The sequence below is a fragment of the Manis pentadactyla genome, chromosome 2, assembly GCF_030020395.1.
Source record: "Manis pentadactyla isolate mManPen7 chromosome 2, mManPen7.hap1, whole genome shotgun sequence".
NCBI lineage: Eukaryota > Metazoa > Chordata > Mammalia > Pholidota > Manidae > Manis > Manis pentadactyla.
In genome coordinates, this window is record NC_080020.1 from 44,752,541 (window position 1) to 44,766,093 (window position 13,553).

The 13,553-nt window shown below is 35.5% G+C and overlaps 1 protein-coding gene across 3 annotated transcripts in view; it reads left to right on the forward strand.

Moving 5' to 3' along the window:
- RANBP17 (RAN binding protein 17) overlaps nt 1-13,553 on the forward strand; it is a 383,252-nt gene that overhangs the window by 276,122 nt on the left and 93,577 nt on the right. For all 3 annotated transcript variants that reach the window (XR_008993699.1, XM_036884800.2, XM_057491712.1), the window contains 2 exons: nt 6,383-6,446; nt 6,535-6,643. Coding sequence is in view for 2 of the 3 variants with exons in the window: in XM_036884800.2 (XP_036740695.2) it covers nt 6,383-6,446; nt 6,535-6,643 (173 nt within the window). In the remaining variant the exon portion in view is untranslated. The remainder of the gene's footprint in view (nt 1-6,382; nt 6,447-6,534; nt 6,644-13,553) is intronic.

Genomic DNA, 13,553 nt, shown 5'->3' on the forward strand with positions numbered 1-13,553 from the left:
CCAAGATTTCTGCTTGTCAAATTTGAAGCTTTCCAAGTTGGTTAAACCCTTTTAATTTTAAAATCCAGTGGCCTTTTTGAAAGAAAGTTTATGTTTTCCCATCAGGCTTATTACATGAGCATATATAATACATTGATCAAATAAAGCTGAGTAACTTTTTGACATACTCTTTAAATTTTAAGAATTCCAGATTCTGAATAGCTTTATCTAACATGTAGAGTTGAAATGGCTCTGTTCTGGGGTAGCCCTCCACAGTATTAGGTATAATACTTGAGGATCCTTTTCCTTCTTTGAAATGTTTTCCAGTCATAAATTCTAATCTCTGTCTAACTGGGAAAGCAGTGAGATTGTTCAAGTGATTAGAACAAGGAAGCTGCTGGGAAAACTGGAGAAAAAATAAGGGTCATAAGAGCAATCAAATAAGCTTAGTTTTAAATGCTCAGGAGGGAAGAAGGTGTTCCATTTCATCCAAAATTCAGTTTACTAATAATTATTTTAATTTTTTCTTCTTTCAAAAAACAATTGACCAATATTTCTAATGCAATTCATTGTTTACTCAAATTTACCGGAGGAACATGTCTCACTTTAGGTTTCAGATAATAATGGAAAAGGAAATTTCATTTTCTATTGGGCCCTCTGTTGGTAGTTGCCCTTATTACATCATCTTCAAAGGTTTGAGTAAATCCAAAAATATCTTTAGTTTTTTGAAAACATACCCCATAAAAGAGTTATACATTAATTCATGAATTTATCCAAACTCGTTTTTACCCTGTTGATACTGTTAACTTCAACAATTCTTAGAATTAATGACTATTCCAGGTTACTGCATGACCACCTACATAATTTGCAAGGTTCAGTACAAAATGAAAATGCAGGGCACCTTGTTCATAAATTAAGAATTTCAAGATCTCAACAACAGCACTGAACCAAGCATGGGCTTTCTAAACTCAGGACCCTGTGCAAGTGCATTGCTTGGATGCCCATGACATTGGCCCAGGTTGACTGTTAAAGAAATAATTCCCTCCCATTTGGCTTCAGACTAACTCTCTAAGATTTAGAAACTATCTCCTTAGTTCCTGAACACCAGGATTTGGTGAATATAATTCCTATCCACTTGCATCCTAAATCTATTTATCTTTCAGTAGTTCATTTCAGTTGTTTTCATTTTTGCAAGCCAAAGAATCTATTTCTTGTTCAAGCTCTTTGATCACCATGATGATTTTTTTTTCAACCTCAAACCTCGTCCAGCTTCCTTTCTTTGTCTAAGTGCAATGATCAGAATTAAACGTTGTTTAGATTTGACATTGAATAAGAATAAAATAGTGATTTTTAGATTTAGTTCTATAAATATCTTAATGATTTACTTTATCTTACTGGCTTCTCTCAACTCAGTAAACATTAATTAAGCATTTGCTAAGTACAGTGCAAAAAAACAAATGAGAGACCCTGCCCTCCCGGATTTTAAATTCTAACAGAATTGATCCTGATTCCAGACTTTCTTTACTACATTTCTCCTACCAGCTCAAAGTCCAGTGTTTTATTAGAGTAGTATCTTTTTCTTTTTTTTCATTTAACTCAAATAAATTACATACTAATTTTCTGAAAATCTGCACATTAAAAATAATGTGGGTGTGTGACACTTTGATATGATGGTTTTGAGGGAACTTTTTTTATTCAAGATCATTTAGACATAGCTTACATACAAACCATTTAAGTATACACATCATGTGCAAACCAGACATCCACATCCTTTCACTGATCTCCCCACCCGGGGTGTGAGTCCTGAATGAGATAGTCAGGAAGAGTAGAAGAGAAGAAATGAAACAAAGGTCTAGGATAAAATATGAATTCATGAAGGGTGGAAGTAAAATTGGGTGTATCTGTTACAGTAGTAATTCTGCTGTTGTGATATAGTGTTAAAAAATACTGCTCTATTTCAGTGAATACCACCATCTCCAGATGGTTTTAAGAATGTTAAATAAAATCAGTTTCAACATGTATCCCTCAGGCATACTTCTATTAACATTTCGCATCAAAAGAAATGTTGATTTAGTTCTTTGTTTTCTGTCTCTATCATCCATGCAAAAGCCATCCCATAATTTCTCTGCTCTTTTTGTTTTTGTCTTAGAATCACGTGTGAGAATCCTCTCTACTCCTCTTCCATAGCCCACTTATTCAGACCTTCACTCGGTTTTTTAGATTCTTGGGTCCCAAGATTACCTTCCTCGAGTATTGTTTTGATATGATCATATCTCTTCCAAAAAGCCTGGAATCATTTCCATCTGCTTCTCAGGTCAAAGTAAAATTACTGATTTGAACTTGAGTTTTTTAATGGTACTTGACTTACTAAATTCCCATAACTAATTTTCTGATCCAACACTCAACCACAATTTGTACTTCATACTTAGGCCAAGGAAATTAATTTAACTTCCCCTGGACACCCTGCTTTATCTTTGAATCACCATATATGCTGTTTTCCTCATCTGACCTATTGTAACTCAGTTGTCCCTTGAATTTTCAGCTCTTGCTAAAGACTTGGTAAAGCCATCCTAAAACAGTTATAATCCTTAGTCACTGTGTTAACTGAAAGAACATGAACCGTTATTTAATTCTCTGAGGCTCAGTTACTTCACCTGTAGTAAGGGAATATTATCTCTCTCTTAGGATTGTCTGAGGATTAAATAAAATAATAACTATGTAACAATGCATCGATGTTATCTAACAATAATAAAGCACCTAGTACTACTGACCCTGTCACATAGTAGATGAACACTAAACATTAATTCCCTTCATTTTGTCCCTATCATCTTTTGTTTTTCTTAATGTTCCTGAATACCTAGTTCTTATCTATATATCTGGGGATGAATATAACATAACTTAGTATTGGCTAGTCCTCTCTCCTGTTAGGTTGTATAAGTTATTAGACAGTAGGGCTCTTTTTTTCTCTTCCTGTATAGTTTCAAAACTTCCATAGTGAGCATTTGAACGTACTGTTACCCCTCTTGCTGAGTGACTGAACCTTAATTTCTATTCCTTGTAAGTAGTTATTAGTATCCTTTAAGATGCTTCATTTTGATTATACCTATTAGGATTTTTTTTTTCTAGTAGAGTTCATGAGCATAGTCATACATTTGAAATAACTAATATTTCAGTAATTATGCTTTGTATCTAACACCTACCTATGGTAATTTCCAACACATGATTTTCTTACTTGTGAACTTTCTTCTATCATTAGCATCTAATTCTATCTGCAAAAACTATTTGTAGACATGTATGGCTTTTAAATACTTGCTTATTTAGATACCATCATCCACCCTCTTGTGCTTAGTGAATATCATGTATCTAATATACTACTTTAATTCTAAAACAGAAATTTCTTCATATTTGAGCATTTATGTAAATAAGATATGTCTTATAATTGATGGTATTTTAAAACAGTTTTGCTTATCACATAAAATAATGTTTTTTAATATTCAGTGGCATTTTAGGTTTGGTGAAATATGGCAGATACTCAGTAAAGGCTTCGTGGAAAATCATACTTGATTCTGCTGTGTCATCAGCTACTGACATGTGTGGTACCCTGTAACTTAAGAAACCAGTTAATTCTCAATCTGGCTATCCTCCTCTTCAAGGATATAGATTTCAAAATTTTCAATCATCTGTAAGATAAACCATTCATTCAACTTTTTTCTTTCCTTTCTCCATCTGTCATGCTGACTATCAATAAGACCATCTTCACCTTCCTCAACTTTTTTATAACCACATGGATACAGACAGGAATTTTCTGGGAATTTTGTTTAGTGAGTTAATATCAACCAGGCTATGGAGTTTGTTCAGTCCTGGATGTGATGAAGGCTCATTAATTAATAGGTCCCTCCTTAAAGATACATTTCCTGTCCTTTCTGGGACCTAGTTCCAGTTTCAGTTGTATCTCAAGAAACTAGTGATGGCTGTAGAATCACTGGCCTCTTTAAAGTCAAATGAATCTGATGTAACCTCCTGAGAAGAGCTTACACTTTAGAGTCAGACAGATCTGGATTTGAAGCTTGGCTCTACCATTTACATGTTCTATGTGCGACCCTTGCTAAATTCTCTTACTATCTACATTCCGACTACTGTTGCTGTTACTGTTTACCAACCATTACCACATTTACTGTTACGAGCTGTTCGGAAAAGACCTCTGAAATCTAACTTACCACTGCCACCCAACTCAGATGCTCCTACCCAACTCAGATGGCACGACCTGTAAAGACTCTAGTCTCTTAAAGAAGAACAAGATGAAAGAATAAAGATAATAAGGATGATGTAGGCTATCCATTTGCCCTTTAAAAAAAAAATACACACCCTCTTAAAGGCTATAACTACCTTTGAGTTGAATTCCTGTAAGAGAATTAAAATATTCAGATGAAATCTCACTTTTTTCTTCAATGAAAAAAAAGTAAAAATTTATTTACTCTTAGTTATTTTTTTCTTTAGAATGAAATTAAAAGGCATTAAGTCTGGCCTTGGTACAAAGTGTACAGGTGCAGTTCTACAGAAAATGTGTCTTTGGCAAGTGAGATTCTTCCTATGAATGTCCTGTTTATTGCTACCATGAATGTTCTATTGTCCAAACATGACTTGCTATTTAACAGCACTGACAGGAAGATTCCTATTAATGACAGCATTCTTATCACCTATAGACCCAACCACTTTTAACTTCACAATTCTAAGAGAATTATATTTGGTAATTACTTAAGGTATTTCATAGTTTATTGATTCCCCACCCATATTTAACTGAGTAAAGTGTGAGTGGCAACTCTTCTTTTAGTGCTTTACACTGGGGAAAAGTCAAATCTGCAGCTTTGTACAGGGTAAGACCTGCCACCTAGTAGCCCTGATCTTGTTGCCCTGCAGCCTGCTGGGAACACACAGTGCATTGAGTACCCACTGAGAGCAGTGCACTGAGGAAAATGCACAGATGCCACCCCTGCCCTTAGAAAGTTTACAGTCTAATATGGAGGTGAGCCAAATACACATGCTTAATGTGCAACTGGATTGGTTGCTCTAGAGTCAGAGGGAGTTGAATCTAAATCATACTAATTATTTGTCTATTAAAAAGTTTCATTTAATTTTTTCACTTTGTTTCTCATCCAAAAAAATAGAAGTGATTCTACCTACCTCATGGGATTGTGAGAATTAACCCTGCAAGCAGGAGACATTCTATAAATGTTAATTATCTGCATCTTTGTGTCTTCCTCCCTGGTTTATAATTGGCAAAGATATTTGCATTATCTGATCCTCCCAATAATCCTGTAAGATAGCTTGGATATAGGTTTCATACTCATTTGTTGGAGAGGGAACTAGAGCTATGGGTGACTGACTATCGTACCCAGACTCATTCAGCTGACTGAATGGTGTAGCCCAGCCGAGAGCCCAGGTTTCCCGACTCTTGTCTCCGATGTGTTTGCTACCCGTTTGACCCACACCTAAGTGACTAAATAAGCAAAGAGTGTGTTGTATACTGAGTAGATGTTCCTAGAATCCACATCAGCCCTTCCTTGATGATAGCATTAACCAAAATTATTTAGGCCTTGTCATATTTATGATTCCTTAACTTTACTCTCATTCTGAGTTGCACTGTTCAGGGTAATAAGGCAGTACAGGAGAAAGAACATGGTCTTTGTAGCCAAACCTTAGTTCGGATCTCAGCACTATCAATTCATAGTTGCATAATCTCTGGAAATAATGTAATTACTCAGTTTCTGTTTTCACATCTACAGATTAGAAATAATACTTAACACTATAATTGTAAAGATGAGGTGAATTAACAAATACAAAATGCCTTGCAACTAATAGGTACTTGAGAAATATTAAGCCCTTTAAGCCTGTCCTTCAACACTTGATAATATGTAGTATGCTAAATCCTGCTAATTGTATTCTCATCTTTTTCTTCTAAAGCAGAATTTCCTTAGATTGCTGCTGACTCATTGTTTCTTAGAACTGAATAATTTTCTTTCTTGATAGCCTATTATGGATCTTTTATATTTTTTATGAAATGCTATTAAGTGAAAGTTCTCAAGTTACACCCAAAATATAAAAAGGTCAGTTTTAATTTTCCACTATCAAGACTTTAATAGTAAAGAAGTTTTTGTCTTAATTATAAAATTCATTCTTCTTTCCATAACCAGAATATGTATAAGACAGGAAAAGTAATTGCATTGGTTAATAATGAATTATCATTTTTAACAGAATGAAAGGCATCTCTGTGTGAATAATTTTTAGAAATAATATTTATTCTTCATAAATAGAAACTAATGCCATTGTAGTTCAGTGTTATTTTGTTATTTATTACCTATTGATAAGATGATTATATTTCCCCAGATTCCTTAACTTGTATTACCTATATCCTTTTAAAAAAACTTAGGAAGATAGATGCTGTGAAATTCATGCTAAAAAACCACACGGTAAGTCTTATTTCCTTTAATGACTGGAATTTTCCAGATAGTTTAGGTAAAGCATTAGTAACTTTGAGTGCTCTTTTGCTTTCATTAGAGTGAACACTTCCCCTTTCTTGGCATCAATGACAGTTACAGTCTCAGTGACTTCAGGTGCCGAACAACCTTCTACACAGCACTCACTCGCCTTCTGATGGTAGATCTAGGTAAGGTTAAGAATTTAAGCTTAATAAGAGATCAATAATATACCTGTGTGGATAAAGGAGGGGAATACTAGTGACTACTACATTTTTTAGAATTTATCATCCTTGACAGTTTTCTACAACCTTCAAATATTGAGTATTCACTTGCTAGTATCAGAGCCAAAAGACAAATCTTTGTACGTATGGTGGTATTTTTCACTTCAAATAGTATTTTCATTCTTTATGTCAAAATTTATTTTCTGGGTATCCATTGATCCATCAATTTTACTGCAACTAACCTAAGAATATTCTTAACTTACAGAAAAGCTTTTCACATAAAGATTTTCTTTGTAATGATATTTATTCTAGAGAAAAAAATGGAAACAATGTAAATGTCCAACAATAGAGAACTGTGTAAAATTATGGCACAAGCACTTAGTTGATGAAATAGTCTGTAGTCATTAAAAATTATGATTTGAAGACAATGCAATACGTGTAATTTTATGTTACAATATTAAATGAAAAAGCAAGGTATTAAACTATGCATATAGTATGAGTGATGGGGAGAGGGCAAGAATGTGCAAAAAAAAAGGCTTAAATGGAATTCTTCAAAAACATTAAATATTGTCTTTGGGTAGTGAATTATAGGTAACTTTTCTGCATTTCTGATTATTTGAAATTTTTTTAACGTATTCCTTTTATAATGTGAAAAAATAACTTGTTTTTACATTTTTTTCATTGAAAAACTAAAGTTAGCCGGAAGTATCCACAGATAAATAGTACCTTAGGATGGGCACCCAAGCCTCCCTGTGGTGACCATGTTATTCTGGATTCTCATTTTTCCCACGTTTTAATACTGCAGGTTAAATTAATCAGTTATTATAGACACATGAGAGAGTTCAATCAATGATGATGTCATCCTTAGAGAATATACTGATGGTACTTTTTTCTTCCTTTCTCTTGCAATGTATTGATTGATCCATCAACTTAAATAAGAATTTTTTTTCAATATGGTCATGCAAAAGGTAAAAGGATAAATAATTTTATTTTGTACATAAAGGCATTGAATCTTATCTAGAAAGGTGACCAAACCCTTTTCTGTTCCACATCTGTATTATTTTCATGCACTTCAACAGAATAAATTACCAGAAAGACAAACAGCCAAAAGCTGAGAGTAGTGCAACTAGAATGATTAAGTGGGATTGATTTCTAAGGAAAGATTAAAAGAACTATGTATGTATAACTTGGCTAACTGACAACTAGGGCTTGAGGCAAAGAGAACTGTCTATAAATATTTGAAGAGTATAAACCAGGCATACGAAACCTAATCATCTGCTACCTAAGGCAAGTGGGAGATCTGAGTGACAGCTTTGCATACTACACACTTGGCCTATATTACCTCTTTGGCTACTGCCTTGGAGAGAAAAGGAGCAACCCAGACTCTTTGTCATTGTCCCCAGTAATCATTTAGAGAACACAGTGTGCTGTGCTCTGAGAACAAGACAAAGGCCAGTAGGGATACCAGCCCCTGCCCTCAAGGAGCTTGCCCTTTTGTTTTCCAGTAGTCCAAGCATTAAAGATGACTGTGAAATCCTTGTCTAGACTTAGTTTATTTCCTAAGCCTTAAAAAATGTTCTTTTAATGACTCTCAGGGAGTGAAAGAAGTGGAGAGACCAAAGTTAAAGAGAACTGCCTGAAAAAGATTTCTTAGAAACAGGTTTGTGTTATGCACATCTTAAGGACCTGGAAGTGGAATGGGTCAAGATCGTTTGTCACATGGTCCTCATAGACAAATGAACCCCATCCACCAGCAAGTCTGCAGAGCACAGCAGGATGGTACTCTCTGTATTCACAGCGCCACTGCTCTTAGTGCACTGATAATTGGTAGTCAGGATGTTGCCGTGCACTGTACATTGCCTTTTTAAAGATGACCTTTATTTAGTATTGCTTCCATGTAAACTGTGAGGTATGAGAAACTGACGCAAAATGTGTAAATTTGAATAACTTAATAGGATTTTATTCGGTTTCCCAAGATTAGATTCCTTTGAAATATTTAACCCATAACAATATGAAGTATACATTGATATTTTTTAATTCAAAGTTATTTTTTAAGAAAAGGTGAATATCTGTTACATTGCAAGCACTCCTTAGATACCTTGGGAGAAACAGAAAAAGGCTATATAGAAATGCCTGGTACATGGTAGGTGCTCGATATAAGTAAATTGAATCTGAGTGTAGATCAAATTGAAAATAAAAGCAACTACATTCATGGAATTTTAACATTGTTTGAAAAGAAACTCTTTCCATATTTATCAGCCTTTTTCACTTTTTTAAAAAAATGTATACTGTAAGCATCAAGTGGTGATTTCTGGTATATATTACCAAAGCTTCTCTCCCTTGTCAAGAAACAGAGTTGCTTTTCTTCCCAAAATATGTTGAACTCCTTCAGGGTATGAACTTTGCCTTTTTTGTGTTTTCTAGCAGCAGTTTCAATATCTCCACATTATAGGTGCTCAGTAGTTATTTGGTGAATGAATGATACACCATTCATTATGGCTCCTGGAATTAGCTCTGCCTGCCAGCTTCTCTGAGAACAGCTTTGATCATTGGCCTCTCCAAAGCAAAACAAATCTAGTGACTGTTATTTTCACAACTGATGAGCTACACTTGGCCACTCTTGTGCTTGATTAATCACCGGTTGCTCTCTGTTCAAAGTGTTATTACTTTACAGACAATCATTTGTTGAATGTTGTTGAACACAGTTTTAATTGAAGCCTTGTCTCACCAGCTAGGTTGACTAGGTGCTGCTCTCAAAATTCCTATAGATATGTATGTGGCTTTACAGCTTTCTCTTGTGTGTTCACTATCATGGAAACAAGGATAAAAGAGATAGTACTGTTGTCAAAAGAAGTATCGATCCATGTATTAAGTGGGAGAAATAAAAATATTAGGTAGTGAAAATTCTTCTCAAGTTAAAGAATTTGAGGAGGAACTTTTTGTATCACTGATTTTTTTTTTGTAAGAATCAAATAGGAAAAAACACCTAACCAACCTGCTTGCAAAGCATTGGATGTGATACTTGGACTGAAATATAAAGCATATTTGTGTGTAAGCCATGCTCATTGGAGTGACTAGAAAAGGGGAAAGAAATTGGGTGTCACATTAATTGGTATTTACTATGAAATTCATTTTGGATTCTATTCAATAATTTGTACTTTGTATGAATTTAATTAGATGCTCTGTGCCCCAGGTTGTATTTCAGACTAAAATGGGGTTTTTTTTGGCAATAAACAGTTGTACCACTTTATCAAATTGCTCCTTGGCTAAACTAGATGAAATTTTCACTTACATAAAGAACAGAAGTGAAAGCATTTCATCATCAGAATGATAATATTTCATGTTGGCAATTTATTTTTTGTATTCTTAAAAATTAATGCAAAAACTCCTTTCATAAGATAGCACACATACAGAAAATAATGGGTGACCGACCATATGTGCATGCATGTTGCCCTTCCAAGAATCACTTAAAGTTCCCTAGGTTATTTTTAAATTAACTTTGTCAATCTAATAAACTAAAGGAAAGATAATATTACCCAAGCCAGTAAATGGAGAACCTCCAGGGAGCTGTTCAGTATAAAATACTTGAATAAATAAAAACATTCTATTTTGTTTAATTTGCATGGAGGTGAATTCAGTTGACAAATATTGAAAGGGGAAGTGTGGAAAGAGCTTTAAAAAAGGGCTTTTTGTTTTGGGGAAAACCAAATATTGTTAGTTGCAAATTAAATTTTTATCAGCCACAAATGTAGAATTGCTCAGTGTCCCTAACGGTCATTTTTCTTTGGCCATTTTAAGATTGTACCTTATCTTGACCTACATAGATGCAAAGCATGTTGGTAGGATCTGACATGCTTTCCTCAGATACTCAAACTCTAAGAAGCAGTCATATTAGAAAAAGCTAGTAGAAGTAAAAATGGAGGAAATTTTCCTTTTCTTTATTAATAACAACTAACATTTGTTTACACATATTTAGTTTGCAAACCACTTTCACATAAATTACCCTATCTGATCCTCTCAACAGCCCACCTGAAATAGGTATTATGCATTGTTTTTCTTAGAAAGGTAAGATGTAGAGGAATCAGATGACTTGCCTAAGATCAGTCATATACCTTGTAGCCCTCTGACCACACATTCTCATTCACTTTTGCTAAGCTGTACTTCACCTTTCACATTCTCAATCAATTAGGAAATATAACTTTTCATCCTTATTTTTATTTGAACTATTTGGACTGAATGATTGATTTGAGGCTTGGGGGCAGTGAGAAGAAGGGAGAAGGGATTACTTTCTAAGCTTCTATCAAATAAACAGATTTGTGTTTATTGTTTGCCCTATATAGGTTATATTACAGTTCTATGATCAGTGAAAATCAAATGTGGTTTTTCAGATTTGTCCTTATGTCTAATAATTGGCCACAGCATATTCACTCTCATGGATAAAGAAACACAGAGGTTGATGCCCCAGGAGGATTTAGCCAGTGAGAACCTTAATCAGAAATAGCAAATATTCTGATAGATATGAAGAGTACATCAGTGTATCACCTGTGTCCATGACTTGGCAGAGACTATCTGGAAAATAGACATGGGGGACAGGAGTGGGCAATAAGGGGTAAAGAAGCAGCTGGAAATACTTAGAATCTATAATGAGATAATTAAGACTAATTAGCTGGCCCTGTAGGCAGAAAGCAGCCCATTAAGTCCAGATCCAGTTTTAATAACTTACCTGGTTTTGTGGGTAGAGAGTCCAGAGCACCCCAGGGAATGAAATGCTTTAGGGTAGAAACTTTTAGGGTAGGTTTCTTAGAAAAGGAGTTCAATAGTCTGCTATGGTGTGGATAAAGTGAAGGTTCCTATGGCCAGGAACATGGCCCTGATCAGCTAGCTCACTACACACGTGTGGGCAACACAGTGCTATTGACTATATAAAAAGCTCCACGCAGTGCTCTGGGCAGCATGGTGGCATGGTCGCATGGCTGCTGCATGGCCGCAGGAGAGCAGAGACTGGCATGGTGGCCGCACCGAGCACAGAGACTGAAACAGCTGCCAGGGTAGAGAGGCCCAGAGGCAGAAAGAGGCTTGCTGCATGCAGACTTGCTCTAAGTGGACTGGAATCTAGTGATTGACCTGCCACCATGGGAATAAAGTTGTGTATAAATGCTTTCACCCCAAGAACATTCCATTGTCATTCCTCAGTCTCACTGAGTCCATAGTGAACTTGCCCAGGGCTGAAACCCACTGGCAAGACAAGTGGGCTGTGCATTTTTCCCCTGGGAAATAAACTTTCTGGTTCCCTGGGGAGAGGAATTAAAGGGAGCCTTACTTTTCTTAACTATCAAATGGAGTTATCTACCTTGAAGAGTTGTCATGTGGTTTAAATAAAATAAAGATATGTGGAAGGGCATGGAACAATTCTTAAAACAAGTACTCAGTATATATTAAGACACAAATGTTTGTTGAGTATACTATCAGGGTCACTGACTGACACTGGGACCTCAGAATGAGGCACATTCAGTACCCTAAGTGCATTCGTACTTAGGTTATTATTTTCTGCCTTCAGTTCTTAGGTTATTATTTTCCTATAGAAGCAAGAGCTGATGAAACTTCCTGACAGATACTAAAACATCCTGTCCTGCCTGAAGCCATAAGTCATTTCAAAGCCAGCTAGAACTCCTAGGCTGTTTAGAAGGAAACTGAAATGAAAACTAAATTCTGAGTCAAGTTAGAGATATCTGGGTAAGCACATTTCTCAAGACTTGATCTGAAAGAACTTAGCAAGTGCTATGCTAATGAAGCACTGGGGAACAGCAGATACAGGTCTAGACTTGCAAAAATCTCTGGCTCTTGAGATTACCCACTGGTACTTGGTTTTTAATGGATTATTTTCTTCACCCACTGCCTCTGTATCTCCCTGTTTATTTCTCCCAATTCTCCTTAGTTTGGAAGAGAGCTTCATAGCATTGGACCTGACCTTTACTGACTATTAGTTTCCTATTACTGCTGTAACAAATTATCACAGATTTAAATATTACAAATTTATTATTTTACAATTCTGGAGGTCAGAGTTCAAAACGGGTCTCTGGGCTAAAATTAAGGCATCATCAGGGCAATGTTCCTTTATGAAGGCATTGAGGAAGACTCTTTTCCCTTGCCCTTTGCAGTTTAGAGGCTACCTGCTTTCCTTGGCTCACAGGCCCCCTTTCTCCACCAACATCTGGTCAAGTCCTCATGCTGCCATCTCTCCAATTTTTCCCTTCTGCTTCACTCTAACACTTTAAGGACCTTTGTGATTACATTGGACCCACCTGGATAACCCAGGATAGTCTAATATTTTAGAGTCAATTAATTAGCAACCTTAATTCCCCCTTGTCATATAACCTAACATATTCACAGATTCCAAGGCTTAGGATGTGGACATCTTTAGGGTGCCATTATTCAGCCCACCATACTGACCTGTCACTAATACCAAAGTCTTTCACACAATGCTATCATACCATAAATCCTCCATAACTTGTTGTATTGTAAATAATTATGTTGGCTTCCATAATTTATTTGTTCCATGGCTTGTATTTGTATTTGTATAAATAGACCATAATTATTTGTATTACTTCTTCTTAACCACTCCCCAGTAATCCAGCTGCTATTCCCATTTGGATTTGAGAAAATGAGAAGTTTCACTGTTCTGCATACATTTAAGGAGGTGTAAGGGGGTGGAGTACAAACCAGATTTTTGTTAGTGGTGGGTTTTTGGGTCGTTGTAGTTTTATGTTTTTTGCTTTGAGATTCACACACCATAGAATTCACTCTCCCTCCTAACTTGTACAATTCAATGGAACTTAGTATATTTAGAATATAAGGTTGTAAAACCATCACCATTATC